Raw genomic sequence first — 17,524 nt, forward strand, 5'->3', positions numbered from 1 at the left:
AAGGGTGGGCATTGGACATCTAATCCCGATACGTCACTTGCAGGGGATTCAGAAAGCAGAAACCTGCCCCTGTTCACAGACGTCACCACCAGAGAGGTTGGAACGGGTAACTGGAAGCACGCAGACACAGGCAGACCATCGGGGGCGAGACATGACATATTAGCGCGTCGACAACACGAGGACAAGCCGCCGCACTGTGAAGCGCAGGGGTGTCTGTCGCTGCTGCACGGGAATGTCCAGCAGCCCTGAGGAGAAAAAATGAAGCGCAAGAGCGAAAGGAGGCGAGCCGAGTCGAGGAAAAAGCGCTGTGCAGCTCACAGCAGCTCAGAGGCGGAGCCAAACTCTGATATTTACATTGAGATAACAGGTAAGGGGGTCTGCAGAATGCACCCGGTCAACTTTGCGCACAGTTGGCAAATGCACGAAAGCGCGCACTACAGGCGAACCCCCCCCCCCCCCAAAAATGTCGTGCACTGACCATTGTGTGTGAACGTCTTTGATTTTTTCCCTGCTTTTGTCCTCTCATGGCGACACCGTCTGTCCCTTTAATGTTATTACAGCGGGTTTTGCCTCGATTTACCTTAGCTCCGTGCACATGAAACCTCCAACAATGAGCAGTTTTACTCGGGTATTTAATTTCAGAGCAGGGAATTGCGGCAGAGTTGCACCTTTTTGTTTTATGAAGTCGGTGTGAGGTGCGAGTGCATACTTAGAGGTGGTTTGCTGTATCAATGTCATAAATATCACAGTCAACCCACTGTCAGTTCCATTTATGTTTTATTTTCATATCTTTATGGCGTTTCCTGGTTCCCACATCCTCGGTGAGCTGAAAGAGGGGAGGTTCGTCGAAGTAGAAATCACAAATCTGACTGGCTAAGAGATCGTCCTAGCAACCGCTTGGGCAACGATCCCAGGGCCTATCATGTGTCTAATATCAAGAACTTTAAACTGAACTAGGCGGGGCAGAGCCTGACGTACGCGTTTGTCTACCAATCACGTAGTCCTCTGCATCTCTTGCAGCCAATAGCGTCCCGAGAACCGCCTCAGGGGAGGGGTCGCGCAGAGCTCATTTTTAGCAGAGTACGCACTTAGACACGAAACTCTCCGTCCTTCCCTCTTCTGCAAGTGACTTTCTCCACTTTAAAAGACTAAAGAAACCTTCCTTATCCCTTTTAAATTTACATTTTGCCACTTTAAACTTAACTATTCGCGTTTTATTTTTATTTTTTTTACCTAGCATGCGAAAGTCTCAGTGAAGAAAGTCACCCCGTGAGTTTCTGTATAAAAACGTCATGTTCAAAACAGTTTGCAAGATGACCGCGGACGATGTTTCGTCAGTGTGCATTGAGTTCATCAAAGGTAAGTCGCGAGAAAAAATACTTTTAAGAAGTATTAGACGAAGAGAGTTTTTTTAATAATCAGCAGCATGCATGTGTTTACATGACAAAAAACAAGTAACTGCCTTTATTTTAATGTTGTCCCCTCCCTCTTCCCCTGTCGTGTTCCTCCAGATCAACTGTATTTTGCCATACTTCAGCAAAAGATCAAGAGCACAGCTGAAAGACACTGTTTCTGCATCGATGAAGAACTGGCATATGAGAAGTGAGTAGTCATACTCACCACTTACTTGGATTACTAGTTTCCATATCGTGTGTGTCCCCTTTCTTTCTTTCTTCCTTTCTCTCCTTTTGGTCTGAGTGCCATAAAATAGGCACACCTCATGTTATCAAATGCTGATCTTTAACAGTAGGGTTTGTGTGAGTAGATGTGTACATAACTTGCCCCTTACTGTGATGTTACGCAATGTCATGGTGCATTGCAAAAGATATTCAACTTCAAAGAGGTTCCACTACTTGCTATTTTAGCAACATCAGGGCTTTTAAAGGATGGCTCACTAGGACAGGACTGACCTTTTAAAGTTTATGCTAGTGTTACAAAAAGACCTGGTGTTTGCAGCTTTTTGTCCTGTTCTGATTGACCCATGATGTTTCTAAATATAGCCTTTACTCTGTCAGTGTTTTTACAGTGTGAATCTTGGGTAGCCGATTCTGTCTAGTGAAACTTCCCTAGAGATGATAGCTGGCTGCATAAATAGCCACTGACACACTCTTTGTTCTCTGCTTTCTCTCTCTCCCTCTCTTAGCTTCTATGCGGACTTTGGTCCCCTTAACCTGGCCATGTTTTATCGCTTCTGCTGCAAGCTGACAAAGAAGCTCAAGGTAAAGTAAACTGATGCTCTTAATTTGCAGTTCCTGTAAGGGGGGGGGGGTTCAATCAATAGCTTTTTATACCTACAGTAGGTAAACAAAGTAAAGTAGTGTTTGGGCTTTTATGTAATACAGTCAGCTGTCTTATTGTTTAATCTATGTACCTAATAGTGCAAACATGTTTGCGTTATTGCTTTGTGCTGAGACAGTTTACGTGTATTTGCATGTGAGCTGGAAAAGATGCTGATCACAGGCTGGGGCAGCTGAGCTCCTGTGCATGATTGATTTATTGATGGTTGTCCAGCCTTTTCAATTTAAGATATCTTTGCTTGTTGATCCTTGGTAGACCTAATGAATAACTTTTCAGTTATACAGGTAATCATTTTTTTTTGTCACTCAAATAAATAAAGAATCACCTGTAATTTCATGTTGTTAATGTATTTGTGCAGTCCATTACACTCTCAAGGAAGAAGATCATATTTTATACATGTGGAGATCAGAAGAAGCAAGCCAATGCTGCCTATCTAATAGGCTCATATGCAGTAAGTTGTTTGCAAACATGTGTATTACAAATAACTTATGGACTTGTGCTGTGCCTAATGTAACAGAAATTATATTAGCATGTAATACATATGGCATTTGCTGATTGCACATTTGTATTTATAGGTAATGCATCTAAATATGTTGCCAGAGGAGGCCTACAGTCTGCTGATGTCAAGAAATTCATCATATATTCCATTCAGGTAACAGTTTGCAACACAATTTTTACTCAGACTAATTTAATAATAACAGTTTTAACTGCCATTCGCATTTTAATTTGATTTTCAAGTGTCTCTGACTGAAAGTATAAGTTTCTGGTTTCAGCCTCTCTTCATTAATCAAGGAGACTGTTAAGTGATAAGAGGAGCTGGGTGGGAGGGTTAAACTATACTGATTAAAGGAAAATGATAATAGATTAATTTCTATTCTAGTTATTGTTTTTTCTTAAAGGGGACCTATTAAGCTAAATTTCCAGTTCCAGGTTTCTCTTACTGGACTTTACTAGAGTTTCTCTGCACCATTCACAAATTAAAATAACACTTAGTTATAAATAGCGGACATTGGTGCAAGCTTGTAAAAAAATTTAGCTCATTTTAGCTCCGCCTTTGAGCTAAATTTCTTCTGATTGGCTTACCTCAAAAGCATGTTATCATATCATTATAACTATCCAAAAAGAAGTAAAACATATTGGAAACCAAGGTTATAGAGCAGTCAGAAGCTTAAATTCACATAGGTTTCCTGCAGACATTGTTTAATATAAGCATCCACCATTGTAACAACATGTGTTTAACAGAAAATTTGAAATCATAATAGGTCCACTTTAACATACCTCAATGAAATTGCACAGCAAATTAAATATTGGAGCACTGTTTAGCCCCAACTACAACACAAGATTAAAGCACAATGCTACTGTGGCTCATCAGAATTATGACAGGGACCTTTAAGAGGAGGGGTCACACATGCTTTTTGAGAGGGAAAGAGAGAAAGAGTTCAGAATAAGAAGAAGTGATATCATATTCAGTGTTTAAATGAATATGAAATCCCATGTATGTTGTGCAGAACCTTAAATATGTTTTATATTTTACAGAGATGCTTCATTTGGAACCTGCATGTACAATCTGAACATCCTAGACTGTCTTCGTGGTGTGCACAAAGTATGTCATTTAAAGAATGAATTCCTTTTCTTTGTTGTATTAACACACCCTAACAAAATGACTTTCAATTCAACGCTCCGCTAGGCTTTGCATTATGGCTGGCTCGACTTCTCTAACTTTGATGTGGAAGAATATGAGCACTATGAGAGAGCAGAAAATGGAGACTTGAACTGGATCATTCCAGGAAAGTTCCTTGCATTCAGTGGGCCGCATCCAAAAAGCAAAATAGAGAATGGTAATTAAAGTACATTACAGGACTATGTCTCACCACATTTTAACACATCCTGAACTCACAAGAATGTTTTCCTTTCTTATTTTAGGGTACCCTTTGCACGCTCCTGAGGCCTACATCCCATACTTCAGGAAGCACAACATCACTACCATCATCAGACTCAACAAGAAGATGTATGATGCCCGACGTTTTACAGACTCTGGGTTTGAACATCAGGACCTCTTCTTTGTGGATGGAAGCACACCGAATGATTCTATTGTTAGGACGTTTCTCAACATCTGTGAGAACGCTGAAGGAGCCATTGCAGTCCACTGTAAAGGTAGGGTTTTTTTGGTGCAAGACGTACTTGTAGCTACATAAACCTTGCTCGGTTTCCTGTTTACGGCACAATTTCAATGCACACTACTTTTCTTTTGTTTTAGCTGGGCTAGGAAGGACTGGTACTCTGATTGCCTGCTATATGATGAAACATTACCGCCTAACTGCAGCAGAGGCCATCGCTTGGATACGGATCTGCCGACCAGGGTCCATCATTGGACCTCAGCAGAACTTTGTTGAAGAGTAAGTGTTCACTAGAGCAGGACTTTCAAAATGTCACATTTTAAAAAATCTTTAAATACTTTCAAAGTATTTTGTATTGATACATATCTGAGATTAAACTAGATAAATTAACCACAGTTTAAGTTTTATAGCTGTGGTTTGAAACAACACTGTTTCAGGCAACAAATTATTAGATGATGAAAAATCTTAAAGTCATGTGATTTTTGGTTTGGCAAGAAAATCATTGTGTGGTTTGTGTATCAGGAAGCAGAACAGTCTGTGGGCAGAAGGAGATGTTTTCCGCGAGAAGATGCTGAATGAACGTGAGAATGGTAAGATGGCTGTAACCAGGATCCTATCTGGAGTGGATGACATAACCATCAATGGGAGCAACAAGAACAGAGGATCCAAGAAAGAAGAGATGGAAATGGTGAGTTTGAAACTAAAGTCTTAAGTCTTTCATTCTAATAATTCATTCTGCTCATTGTTTTTCTCTTTTTTTTGCAGTACAATGATGAAGAGGAGAGAAATGGCCTAACACAGGGTGATAAATTACGAGCTCTTAAGAGCAAGAGGCAGGCCAGATCATCTTCGGGTTCACTATCGTAAGTATCCAGGCAGCCTGCAAGCCTCATCATGCATCACACCATTGTGCTGTAGTACAGTAAAATGAGCGAATCAGTCCCTTGGATCATTACATGTATACAGTAGTGTTTTTCAAAGCATAAAAAAGATGACCAGGAAGTGACCATGTAGGATTTCTTTGGTTACATTTATCATTTCGTTGGGTAAGCTTTCTGTCTTCCTCAGTAACTTCTTCCAGGTAGTCCGCTTTGGGAGTCGGGTTTGAGGATTTGGCAGGGCTGCCCTCATTTAACCATGCCATACAATTTCATCCTAATACTGTACTTTAAACCATTTGGAATATCTGCATTATTTTAATAACCATGTTTCTTTTTTCAAATTTCATCTCATACGGATAGAGTATAATAAAGTCATCCTATTACCATGTGTAATCAGTGAGGATAAACAATAAGATGAGAAAGTGGTAGCCCAGATACTTAGGCTCAAAGTGACACAGTTGTTTGCAGGGTTGGATTTTAGTTATCTGATATACACTTTTCCAGGAAAAACTGTTTTGTGGGTTGAATTTAGAAAGGCATGAACAATGTGGAAGCTAAAGATGATAGCTCTATGAAAATCTTTTGCTAAAGTGCTGATGGTGTGTAAGCTGTGTTCTTTGGTCAGAAGCTTAAAAAAGTTCAGTTTGGACAAAAGCATATGTAAGCCAAGTCAATATAAAGCTTATCTGTCACTAGGTTATCATGAAATCAGTGTAACTAGGTCACTCATTCAAGTCAACAGAAAGTTTTTCTATAGATAAACTTTGTAGCTGAGACAACAAATATTGATTAGCTTTTCTAATTCTTTGAAAAAAGAAGAAAGAAAGAAAAAAAGAAACGATCAGCCGTATTTGGACAACTATGACGTGAGCTTCCCGCTCTATGCCAGTGGGGGGTGCTAAAGTGCAAAACCTAACCCTCTACTGAACAACAACGTCATTAAAAGATTATTAAAATTTCCTCTATTGTTGTTTTTCTGCCCAAGTCCACATCATTTGTGTCCATATAATTCAAAGCTGTGGAAGGTTGGTCAGTATGGCAGAGTATGGTTGACCGGCCTCTGCCAATGTACCCATATGGCTTTGGCTTTTGTTGTCCCATGTCAGGCAGGTGGTAGTGTTCTGCTGCAGCCTCATGGGCACGGTGTGGCCGATGTGTTGCCTGCCGTTCAAAAGATAGCAGAGAGAGGCAGAGAAAGAGTTGGGGAGAGGAAAAACAGAGAGAGGATGTGAGGTTTTGTACGTTGGAGGTAAGTGCACGTCAGTTCCTTTCTAGCCGACATCCTCTTCCTGTTTAAAAAAATATATATTGGTAAGCCAGCGAATGGTGTGACAGATTTGAAGTTGTCCTTTTTTTTTTTCTCTCTCTTCCTTTTCTTTTCTTTTGATGACTGGTGTGAAGAGGTTATGCACTTAGTGGATGCATTACATTTACACGCCTTTCATTATCTGCCTCATGGACACACCGAGCTGTTCTGCTTTGATATCAAGGCATATCTGTGGTATCCTCTGAGTCACAATAAAAGCTCTCAAGTTAACAGCACCAATTATTCAACCAATCACGGTTTTAAATAAGATCGGGATTAGTTGAATTCAATGTTTTATTGCTTTGCTTGCACGACTGACTTGGCTCACATCAAGATAAAGTCTGAATCAGGGAAGCTTTGACCTTGTTCTCATCTGCAGTACGTAATTCCTCATTGCTTGGTAAAGTAGTGAATTTGCCAGCTGATTCATTAATGTTTAGGTGTAAATTGGCAGTAGTTCTTTGGTACTGGACTAAGCTATGATTTCGAGTGTTTTGTGAGTTTAATTAGTGTCTTTAAATTCTGTTATTTGGATAGTAAAATCCTCCAGATCCTCGTTATCACATAAAGCATTAGAAAAACATTGTGGGCTAGGGGCTATGGGCTAGGTAGTTGCACGAAAACAGAGAGTTGAGGCTGAAGGGAGATTTGCTTGCACTACAGGCCATATGCTGCTGCAGGGAATGCATTGCTACACATCTAATGCTCCATTTCCAGCTGAGCATCACCATCTGGCTCCACTGTTTGGTTTATTATGCAACACCAATATGCATGTTAAACTCCAGGGACGATTAGAACGATGACTGTCAGAACTTCTTCACTTTTCTGCCTCTTCACGCATGGCAACAGGCATGAAACCCTTGGACATGCACGCATGCACATGCCTCTGTGTTTGTGTCTAACATGTACTTAATGCTGGGCTGGGATCATTGTCAGTTGCCTGTTGTTTTTCCATTGCTCTTGTGACTGGATCAGTGTATGCATACCATCTGAGCTTTGTTTACTCTTGCAGGAGTCCATCTCTGTTAGCTTCTATTAAAAGTGTGGGACAGAGTTTAGAAATGGGTGCTTAATTCTTGTAGGATCTGACTATTTTTAGATGTTTCTGTTAAACAGAGCCCATCTCCTTCATTGGCAGGCTTATATCAATCACTACAATTTCAGTACCAGGGATACTGTTATCTATTTAATGTCTGTAAATGCTGCCTGGGGTTCTTTTTTTTCCTAGAATCGTGTTTTATTTTCAAGTACTTTTGAGGAGCTTACGATACAAAAAAACTCACTCCTATATTTATTATAAATATGTAGAACTTAAGTAAAATAAAGTTGTTGTTTTTTTCCTCAAGTAAGTTAACCTACTTTAAACTTCCTACATTAGTTGGGTTCTTTATGGCTGACTGCTTATACAACAGAGCAAGTGATGAACAAAAATATGCTGTTTGGCACTGTTGGATGAAAGGCTCTACAAAAGGTGATTCATCTAATCCAGTCCCAGTGGAAAAGCACAACATCAGAGGCTTTATGTCCTGCCCAGACGTCTCTTGTCTCTCCTTCCTTTTTTCCCCCTTTTTTTCCATTTGCTCTTGTTGTTGGATTTGTCCTCCTTTCAGATGGCTGGTAGCCATGCTGCTCTCCTCCCTGTGTAGCCTTGCCCTGTGGTGGATTGTGTATGGCTTCCCTTCTTCCATCCTGCATTTCTGTATAGACGGGTTAGGATTTCAATGAGTTCTACTGCCCGTCAGCCCCCCCAAAACCTGCCCTGCCCCTCCTTCTGGAGCTCTAACTGAGAATGCTGTAAGTGAGCCCCCAGTCTCTTTTTAATTCCCAACCCGAATCAGAAATTTGTTCAAAATCATCTTACTGTTCCTTTATTCTTTCTGCAAATACTGTAAAGTCAAAGCTAATGAGCAGAGCCAGTTTTTAAAAATCTAAAACATCAAAGGCTACTGCCTTGACCTTGTCAGCATTTTTTGTACATGATGATTTGTACCATAAACATTCCCATCACCCCGTCACCTTTACACATCATGCTTTGCTGGTTATTGTGTTGACTTATTCCCAACTGTTAAATTGGCAGACAATTAAGAGCTGCTGATGGAAATGACTAAGACAGATCAAGACTCTCTTTAAGTTTTAGTGCCACCTCCTCGCTTTAACTTAGCTCTACTAATCCTACCTGGCTGCTGAATGCAATAATATTCTGTTCACACGGCTAAAACTGTCACATTAAAAACAAAACATTTTTTCTCATTACCATGCAAACCTTTCCCCTGCTATCCACTCTGAAGTGTAGTTCATTACATATACATATGAAGTTTCACATTTTTTACTGCTATGTTACTTTGTCTTCACAGACAAGAGGAGAATAAGATGCACACCAGATCCTCATCACAGTCCCTGAGGTAAAGTGTACAATGTACACACAAAATGCACACCTACATACACATACTGACATAAAGCAGGGCTTAGACTAATGAATATGTCTCCTCTGCAGCGGAGTCATCTTGCAGGCAAGTTTTCAGAGCTGTAAGACAAGTGTTAGCCCATTGGCTCTATCTGACCAGTCAGACAGCAGGAAAAGGACCAGAACCTCCCTTCCAGCCAATGGAACAGGAGGAAGGTCAGTGGAAGAATTTAAATAACACTTATTTGCCCGAACTGACTTTCCCGGATAGACTTTACATACGTTATACAGTTAAAATTATCCACAAAGGTCAACAATGTTTCAGTTTGGATCATAGACTAGACAGAAAACATTGCTGCAGCTGCAATTTGACATCACCCATAATCTGCAGATAGGACATCATGTATATTCAATATGAAAGTGTTTACCTAGTTGCCCCCTGCTGGCCATTATAAATAATGCGTGTTTAAAGCAGTCTGTAGGTTGTATTTTTAACTTCAGTCATTACATGTGAAATTGTACTGTTGTAATAATAATACATGCTTTGTATTTTAATTCCTCTATGTACCATTGAAACTGAAAAAAAAAAAACAAAAATAGAGAGGCTATAGCCACTCATGAGTGCTTGCTGAGTACATTAACAGCTTCCCTTTTCTCTACCAGCTCCCTGTGCAACACCAGACTGGTCAGGTCCCTAGGCAACTTGCATGTCGTGGCTGGTGGCAAAGACCCAATGTGTTGTGAACCATGTGACAGCCATAGACAGACAGCCAGTGTCACAACCAACTTAGGCTCTCCCATCAGCTTAAGCATGGGACAGGTCCATCTACAGGCAAGCTTCCTTAGATCTTCACAAGCCAAGTGGAGATTTGGACTGCATTTGCACAGGAGCCAAAAATTGCAATATGCAAAAAGAGATATGATCTTTAGTGCCTGTGCAAATTCAGCAAAAATTTCAGAGGCTTGGAATACATGTCGTTTCACTTCAGTTTTCAAAAAAAGGGGTTGTGCCATAATCACATGATGTTCCTAGGCTGGGCTGCATCGCCTACTGAAACAAAACCTGTGATTCATTCAAAAAATGTTTCTTGAAAAAAAAAGACTGTTTCCACCAACAACAGTTAAGATCTTACAGTTTAGGTAAAAGTGGAAGCATTTGGATGCATTTTTTTTAATGAAGGAATGGATTAATTATAAACAGGTGAATACTTTCATTGAATTTAATTATTCAGTTAATTTAAGCATTAAGTAAAACAAAATGGTACTGCAGATCCTTTCAGTGTAGAGAAATTTGCATTTTTTTCATCATGACAGAAGGCTAATGAGGTTTACATAGAGAAACTAAATACTATTAATAAATATTGTTTTATGAATTTGATGAAGGTGCAACCCAGCTCAGATTCTTTACTCAGATGAACTAACCTTTATATATAACTGGATATTGTCCAGGTCTAACATGTAGTAAATCTGATGGTGCATATGTACCACTATCAGGATGCCAAATTAAATTCCACTTGGCACAATCCCCCTGCTGCTTCATTCAAACATTTTCCCTGCATGTTCTCTGAGAACAGTTTGTTTGAGAGTATGGCTGGCTATAGCTTCTCTAGACTTTGTGCGCCTCACTTCACTCTGCCTTTGGCCTGTTGTTACCACTCTGTAGCCATGTGTGCATTCTTTTCTTGAGCCAATCTTTAATGTTCACCTCCCTTCTTTTCCTCCTTTTACGTTTCATATATGCAACAGACGTACCGTCTCCAGAGGATGTAAAGCTCGCAGCTCTTTGCAATCCATTAGGTTTTCCAGGCTATGGTATCTACCGCTTCACTTTTCTGTCTTGCATTTACTCTAGTATTGTAATGATTTAATCTTAAATAACTCTATTTTTCCCCCTTCTTCTTTGTAGTCACTCCATACCCAAACCTAGAGCTCCTCTACTGCGGTGAGCCTGTGGATCTGGAAAATCTGATACATTACCTTCTATACAGCTGACGTGGGGGGAAGAGACGTTACAGAAACACCACAAATACTTCATTCAAAATTTTATGATTACAAGCCATTTTATCCATAGGACTCTTTTTAAACATAGAATCATGAACTGAACTGCTAGTTTTAATCATTGCCTGGTTGTTTCTACTTAACTGAAGCATGCAGTAGCAGCATCAGATCGAATCATTGTATGAATGTGTGGATCCAGGAGTTTTCCTCCAAAATGAGCACTGTGCAGAACTTATTCTGATAAGGGTTCATGGTGGGAAGTATTTGATAGAATTGGCCTTTAATTTGTCCCGAGTCCCTGATCTTGGGCCTTGCATTGTGTGTTTGCCATGGACATAGTTAAGTCTATTGGCAGTAATTCCATCACAAAATGGTAAATGGCCTGTATTTGTATAGCGCTTTTCTAGTCCCTAAGGACCCCAAAGTGCTTTACACATTCAGTCATCCACCCATTCACACACTGGTGATGGCAAGCTACATTGTAGCCACAGCCACCCTGGGGCGCACTGACAGAGGCGAGGCTGCCGGACACTGGCGCCACCGGGCCCTCTGACCACCACCAGTAGGCAACGGGTGAAGTGTCTTGCCCAAGGACACAACGACAGAGACTGTCCAAGCCGGGGCTCGAACTCTCAACCTTCCGATTACAAGGCGACATGTGCATTTGTACCTCTATTGAATATCTGATGTCTCTTACTTGTGAAGCTTTTCAGCTCCTGTACTTAAACTGTAAATATGTCAACATTTGATATACTCTGTATTTTGTAAATATTTTGTACTGTTAGATCATCCTATAAATGAGTGGGTGGTCCTAACGGGGCCTGGTCTAACTCACCTTCATAATCCATGGAAGACATTTGCTTGAAGCACAGAATCATACTTTTTAATAAATGTATACCCAAGTATGTCTCTGGCTTAGTCCTTTCATTACATGTTTTAAGCACAATTATTATGGTTGTTCCCAGATCCTTTTTTAAACCCCCAGACTGGGTGCCCCTTGCTAACAGTTGGAAAGAGAAGCAGGTAGGTGGAGATGCTGTGCTCAGCTGTAAGACCATATTAAGAATATCCTCCATTATACAAAAAGAAGGCTGGGTGTTTAGAGCAGTCTCATGCCTGACTCTTTGGCTCTACTTCCACAATACTGTCCCATGCGAAAGTTATTTGAAGACCTGTCAACCAGCTGACAAGAAAAATGAGTTTAAATCCTCAGTGATGCGTTCAAAACAAAAAGTTAACCTTGCAAAATAATTATTTATTGAACAGTGTATTCTGTGCAATTGAACCCAAAACCTCAAAAACAATAAATGTGTCACATCAGGAGATGAGGTTTTACTCAGTTATCTCCCTGCTGATAGTGCTGGGAAGTCTTCTGGGTCATCTGGGTTAGGTGCCAGATCATCCTCCGCCTAATAGGGAAAAACCACGTCATTCATAAAACAATATGCTAACTGTGCTCTGGGCACACAAATACGAGTACCCCTCTTACCCTTCAGAAAGTAAATAAACCTCAAATGCACAATTGTCAATAAAAGCTATATGAAAGGTTGGAGCATTTCAGCGCTGTCCCAAATTCTGTACCCAAATACAGACATACCCTCTCCAATATCGGTTTGACACTCTCTGGGCGCCTGCTAGGACAACCACGTGCTCCTCTTCCTCGGCCACCACGAGTGGGACGTCCAAGGCTCCCGAAATTGATGTCCAAGAGGGAGGTGATATCATTCACAGACCTGCGAAGGAAGTTTCCTTCATCTTCCATATTTACCTTGATGGTCTAGAAATTGGAAGCAAACACTAAATATACAGAAGGCAAGAGTACTATTTGAACAGAAAACTAAACTATTTTTATAGCATTTGCTTTTTTTATGTTAGTAAAAACATCCATAGATATTTTGATTATTACTCAGTCTTTGATTATTCGGCAATAGATATTCTGTCTCGTTGAATTTATTAATGGCTTGCTTTGCTGCACAGTCAAGAAACTACCCGAATATGCACAGGCATGTCAACACATGTTACAGTTCATCTCAAATTAACCTCATTAGCAGCCAAGATGAACTAGCCCCTAAGGAGCCACAACTGAGGGTGCACAAACTTACACAACTGCCGGTGGCCTATGTTGCAGTAATGTTGCATCACACACACGATTTTTAGTTACTCTGAGAAACTGCAGAAATTATTCATAAAAACAAAATGGGGGAAACAAAAAACAAAAAACAAAAACCAACCCATATAGCCTCCAGAGTTCATCTTCCACGCTCACCTCCACATGCTTTGACTCGTGGATGACCTTGGCTTTGGAGGGAATCTTGCCTTCTGCTTTGCGGATATTAAATTCTGCTTTGGGACGACTCATCTCCTGCATGGCCTTCCATTCATCCAGGGTCATCTCCATAGCAACCTGGACTAACATCTCTCCCTCCTCCTCCGTTGCTCTATTTTATCATTTGAAAACAAATAAATCATCTTCCATTTCTTTTTTTCCCTATTCCCACTTCCTGCAAATGACAATTCTCATGTGCGACTGCCAAGTACAGACATCCCAAATTTCCCCATCAATTAAAGCTCGTCACAGAACATTTTATCTAGCACACTGTTGAATGGGTTTTTGTTTTTTTTAAATTGTAGATTTTCCTCTATTTTCATTGCACAGATGCTAAACAAGACCACCGTCACTTCTAAATAAGTCACGGTGGTACAGATGTAAATTTAAGAAAGGATATTTGTGCATTTCACTCACTGATTCGGATTGTCTTCCTCTACAGTTATCTGGGAGTCCTCAGATTTGATTGGAGATGTCCCATCCATGAATTCACTGTACAAAAACGGACATGAACAAACAGAACCTCTATTCTCTGCAAGAATTAAAATGTTGTCATTTTCATGTTTATCAACTACCCACTTACCTTGCAGCTTCTTCAACAGAGCCCCAGTTCCAAGCTCCTCTTCCTCCTCTCTTATCGTCAGGAGGTATACCTCTGCAATTAAGACAAAATGATCATCAGTACACAGTTACGAGACAGAGGAAAATCAGGGACAAGCGGCATTTTTACAAAGACTTACGTTCCATTGTGCCGATCGTATTCCCTCTTGCCCCTCAGAATAAAGTAGTCCGGGTTCCTTGCATTTCCTCCAGCTCTTCCTGCTCTCCTACCTTTGATCCCCCCTTTGCCTCTGAGATCAAAGTCTGAATTATAGGAAGGCCTGCCAAAAAAGAAGATTAAAACTCAGTTTATTCATGTGACAACATCCACATTTCAAACCCAGCTGACAGCAGTATCCTAGGAAAGCTTGTTTATGCCATGGGAGGGGGTGGGGTAGGGGTTTATTGCAATCAGTAAGTCCAAATTTTGGGTTAGCATCTCAACTTAAAATGTAGTTTTCTTAATTTAGAATTCTTTTCTCAGAAGTCTGAATTGGTAAGCTATAACCTGAAATTTCAATTTGGTTGGCAAACAAATGCTTTGTTTCCCCCCCCCCCCCCCCCATAGTTGCAGAAACAAGCTTCCATAGTATAATTAGACATTGTTGGGTGACATTAAATATTAGGAGAGCTTTTAATCAACAAAAGCTCCTGTAAGAGTGTATGAAATAATGTTTATGTATGCAAGCATATGCTGAAACACTAATCAAGACTGGGTATGTCATCTTTTATATGACATCAGTTAAATAAAGATATTTTTATTAAGCATGGAATGCAAACCTAGAAACTGAAAACTCCTGTGGGGGTTCCTCTTGGTTGGCCCTACGCTGCCCAGCAGCAGCTTTCTTCTGGGCTTCTTCTCTGCCCTCCCCACTCTCAGACACAGGTGCAGGACGTGGCAGCTGCCTACGGACTGAAGGGAGAAAGCGAGATGGTAACGTACTGAACTGAGTCATAAGGTAGCAATCACTATTTGGGGAAAACTATGTTTCTGAATGCAATTCTCAGTATCAGACTTATGCTCTCAAACCTCACTGAGCTTACATTTACAGGAGGAAAACAACAATTTAACATGCTTTCCTCTTTCCAATCCATTTTTTAGGTTCAGTCCAATAGCTGAATCTATGTACTTAAATGTCCTCTGGAATTATCTATAAAATTAGACAAGCGTCACTTTGACCCAGATTTCTGCACAGAGGATAGTGGGGATATAACCACCTCTGACAGCATGCACATGTGCACCTCGCTGACCACACATTTTTACCAGCTGACAAAGCTCAGGCAAACTGGCCACTCTTGGCTGGACTACCCCGTCTGGAAACCCCAGCAGCTGCCAGAATCGTTTGGATTTGTGCAGTGTGTCGCAGTACTTACCTGGAACCGGCTCTTGAACATCCAGGGCCATAGGGAGGCGTCGGTCCTTTTGGGACTCCTTCTGACCAGGTTTTTTCTGCTTTGCTTTCTTCTCCTCCTCTTCCTTCTTCTTCTTTTTCTTCTTCGTCTTTTCTGATTCCACTTCGTTGATCAAGTCGAAAGGATCCGTGTCATCATCCAGAAGACTCCCGAACCTGTTCGCCACAGCACACCCGTAGGCGTCCGGCAGCATGTTAGCCTGTTAATGATGAATAAAAAAAACAGTTTAAATAATTACCTCCTCGAGATGATCAAACAGCTTTCAAGTATCAGACAATAAAGATAAGCACCGTTTTCCAGCTCAGCTAGAACAAAAGAGCTGTGACGGTCGGAACTATGCTGCCCCAGTGAACATCCAACAAATGCCTCCAGCATATTTCGGCACACTTTTAAATAAATGTTTGCACGTGTGGATGCAAGCGACACCACGCCCACGTGCTCATCAACAGTCTGCATTGCAAAGGCTTGGCTCAGCTCCTCTGCCAGAGATGGTTCTGTGCTTAGTCAGGCTGGAGGCCTACGAGTCGGAACTGGCACAGGGGCTGAAGTTAAAGGGGCGCTAACCCTCAAAAAGCATTCGAAAAACAAAGATAAACATTTAAGACAAATTTACATATGGAAATATTATCCATTTTGTGAGCTTTCATTACAGTTCACTTTAATTAATGAAGCGCATTAACTTCAATAAACGTATAAAATGGTTTTAATCTACAGTTAGCTAACATTAACCGATAATGTTCGGGTAATTATGGACTGTAGCTTAGACCTAGTAACATTAGCATAAATGTCAGGTAAAGGTCCTACTTTTTTGGGGGGGGTTGACACTAGTTTGGTAGCTTAGTAGTATACTGGCTTGTTAACGAGTTGACTCGCACAGCGACGTCTTGTTACTGTGCAAGCAAGTCAAGTGTTTCCCTTTTCCTTTTGTTGTAGGCCTGTTTGTTATCTACCTGGCAGTGTCTGTTTCCCTCCAAGGCAGGTAGGCAGTATTGCCTGTCAGGTCTAACAGTAATTTGATTATTGTAGCCAAACCTCAGGAAGGCCTGGGGTGTACCAAAGTAGCTAACTTAATCAAAGCCAAACAGCAGCATCAATAAACATCCATACCGCAGCCCAACAACCAGGCTGAAGGTTGTGTAACCTCTGAAGAACAGTCGGGATTCTTCAACGATTTTTGTGAAAGCTTCAAATAACATTTACCGAAGTTTTTTTGTTTTGTTTTGTTTTTCGTTTTCAATCTACTTGATAGATATTTACTTAGAGAAGCCATACTTGTTTTTATTCTTTTATTTTTAGCTTCCTGGATACATAGCTTAGAAGTGTGCCACTATTGTATGTATACTATTGTAAATGTTGCTTATTAGGCCTACCATTAGGTCAGTCACAAAGCAGGGTTTTTTTGTAATTCAACTGACATTATAAGAAATAATGTTAATCTTCACATTTTCTTGTATTTTTGCTACATAACTGTCAGCAATTGCCTCTGGCCCAAGTAGCTAGTAATGGCATTTGTTACATTAGTATATAAGTTTTTGTAACTAGTAGCAAATGGTGGCCAATCCACAGCTTTACCAGAAAAAAAAACTTTCCCAGGTTATATAGGGATCTACTCCTTGCAGAAACTCCTGTGACTGTTCCCTAAATGTTCCCTGACAGTTATCACAAAACTTCACAAAAAAGACTGGAGTTCTGGGTTCTTTAAAGTTGACTTTTAAAGATTGCTCACAATGCAACCTTCAGAACAGACTTGGGGAACATTTGCATAGAGTTACAATGTTTATGAAAGGTTTCTCAAGTCTCCAAAGATTCAATCCATCTGTTTTCCTCCACTTATGCATTTCAGGGTTGCTGGGAGGCTGGAGCCTGTCACAGTGTCAGTCTTTTGCAGAGATAACACATAGACACAGTCGATTTAGAATGACACCATGCCTATCTTTGGACTGTAGGAGAAAGCCAGAGAACATGCAAACTACACATGGAAAGGCCCCAGACAGCATTCAAACTCAGGACCTTCTTGCAACAGTGTCAGCCACTGCACTGTGTGAAAACAGTGTATTGCACGCAATGTTCTAGAAAAGTCCATTCGTCATACTTTTGCATAAACAAAATGTTAAGAAAGCATGCCTAGTCCATGCTGCACTAAGCTACACATGAGAATCTGAGCGATATCCCATTAAAGCA

General features: G+C 40.7%; 2 protein-coding genes across 11 annotated transcripts; one reads left to right on the forward strand and one right to left on the reverse strand.

Annotated features, from left to right (window-relative positions):
• The first annotated feature begins 55 nt into the window (after positions 1–55).
• On the forward strand, positions 56–11,901 carry cdc14b (cell division cycle 14B). Of its 9 annotated transcripts, XM_085367389.1 has the most exons (16): positions 56–367; positions 1,512–1,602; positions 2,144–2,219; positions 2,657–2,749; positions 2,874–2,950; positions 3,835–3,901; positions 3,986–4,136; positions 4,222–4,452; positions 4,556–4,694; positions 4,938–5,103; positions 5,181–5,278; positions 8,957–9,004; positions 9,097–9,222; positions 9,670–9,838; positions 10,753–10,818; positions 10,913–11,901. In XM_085367389.1, exons 1-15 carry the CDS (start codon positions 259–261, stop codon positions 10,774–10,776), a joined length of 1,665 nt encoding a protein of 554 aa, XP_085223515.1. In that variant the 5' UTR covers positions 56–258; the 3' UTR covers positions 10,777–10,818; positions 10,913–11,901. The 9 variants fall into 9 exon arrangements, 8 of the variants coding, with proteins under 8 accessions (XP_085223515.1, XP_085223516.1, XP_085223517.1 ...); XM_085367390.1 differs by lacking the exon at positions 10,753–10,818; XM_085367391.1 differs by lacking the exon at positions 9,670–9,838.
• A 443-nt stretch (positions 11,902–12,344) lies between these two features.
• On the reverse strand, positions 12,345–15,536 carry LOC146621434 (intracellular hyaluronan-binding protein 4-like). 2 transcript variants are annotated; one of them, XM_085368450.1, is made up of 8 exons: positions 15,305–15,536; positions 14,711–14,843; positions 14,071–14,211; positions 13,914–13,985; positions 13,748–13,822; positions 13,271–13,442; positions 12,602–12,781; positions 12,345–12,407 (listed from the first exon to the last, which is right to left on the reverse strand). In XM_085368450.1, exons 1-8 carry the CDS (start codon positions 15,534–15,536, stop codon positions 12,345–12,347), a joined length of 1,068 nt encoding a protein of 355 aa, XP_085224576.1. The 2 variants fall into 2 exon arrangements, with proteins under 2 accessions (XP_085224576.1, XP_085224575.1); XM_085368449.1 differs by having other exon boundaries at positions 12,345–12,413.
• Positions 15,537–17,524: the final 1,988 nt, after the last annotated feature.

The sequence above is a fragment of the Diplotaxodon limnothrissa genome, linkage group LG12 (genome assembly GCF_057381915.1).
Source record: "Diplotaxodon limnothrissa isolate DT_005_m linkage group LG12, D_limnothrissa_male_GT1.1, whole genome shotgun sequence".
Lineage (NCBI taxonomy): Eukaryota > Metazoa > Chordata > Actinopteri > Cichliformes > Cichlidae > Diplotaxodon > Diplotaxodon limnothrissa.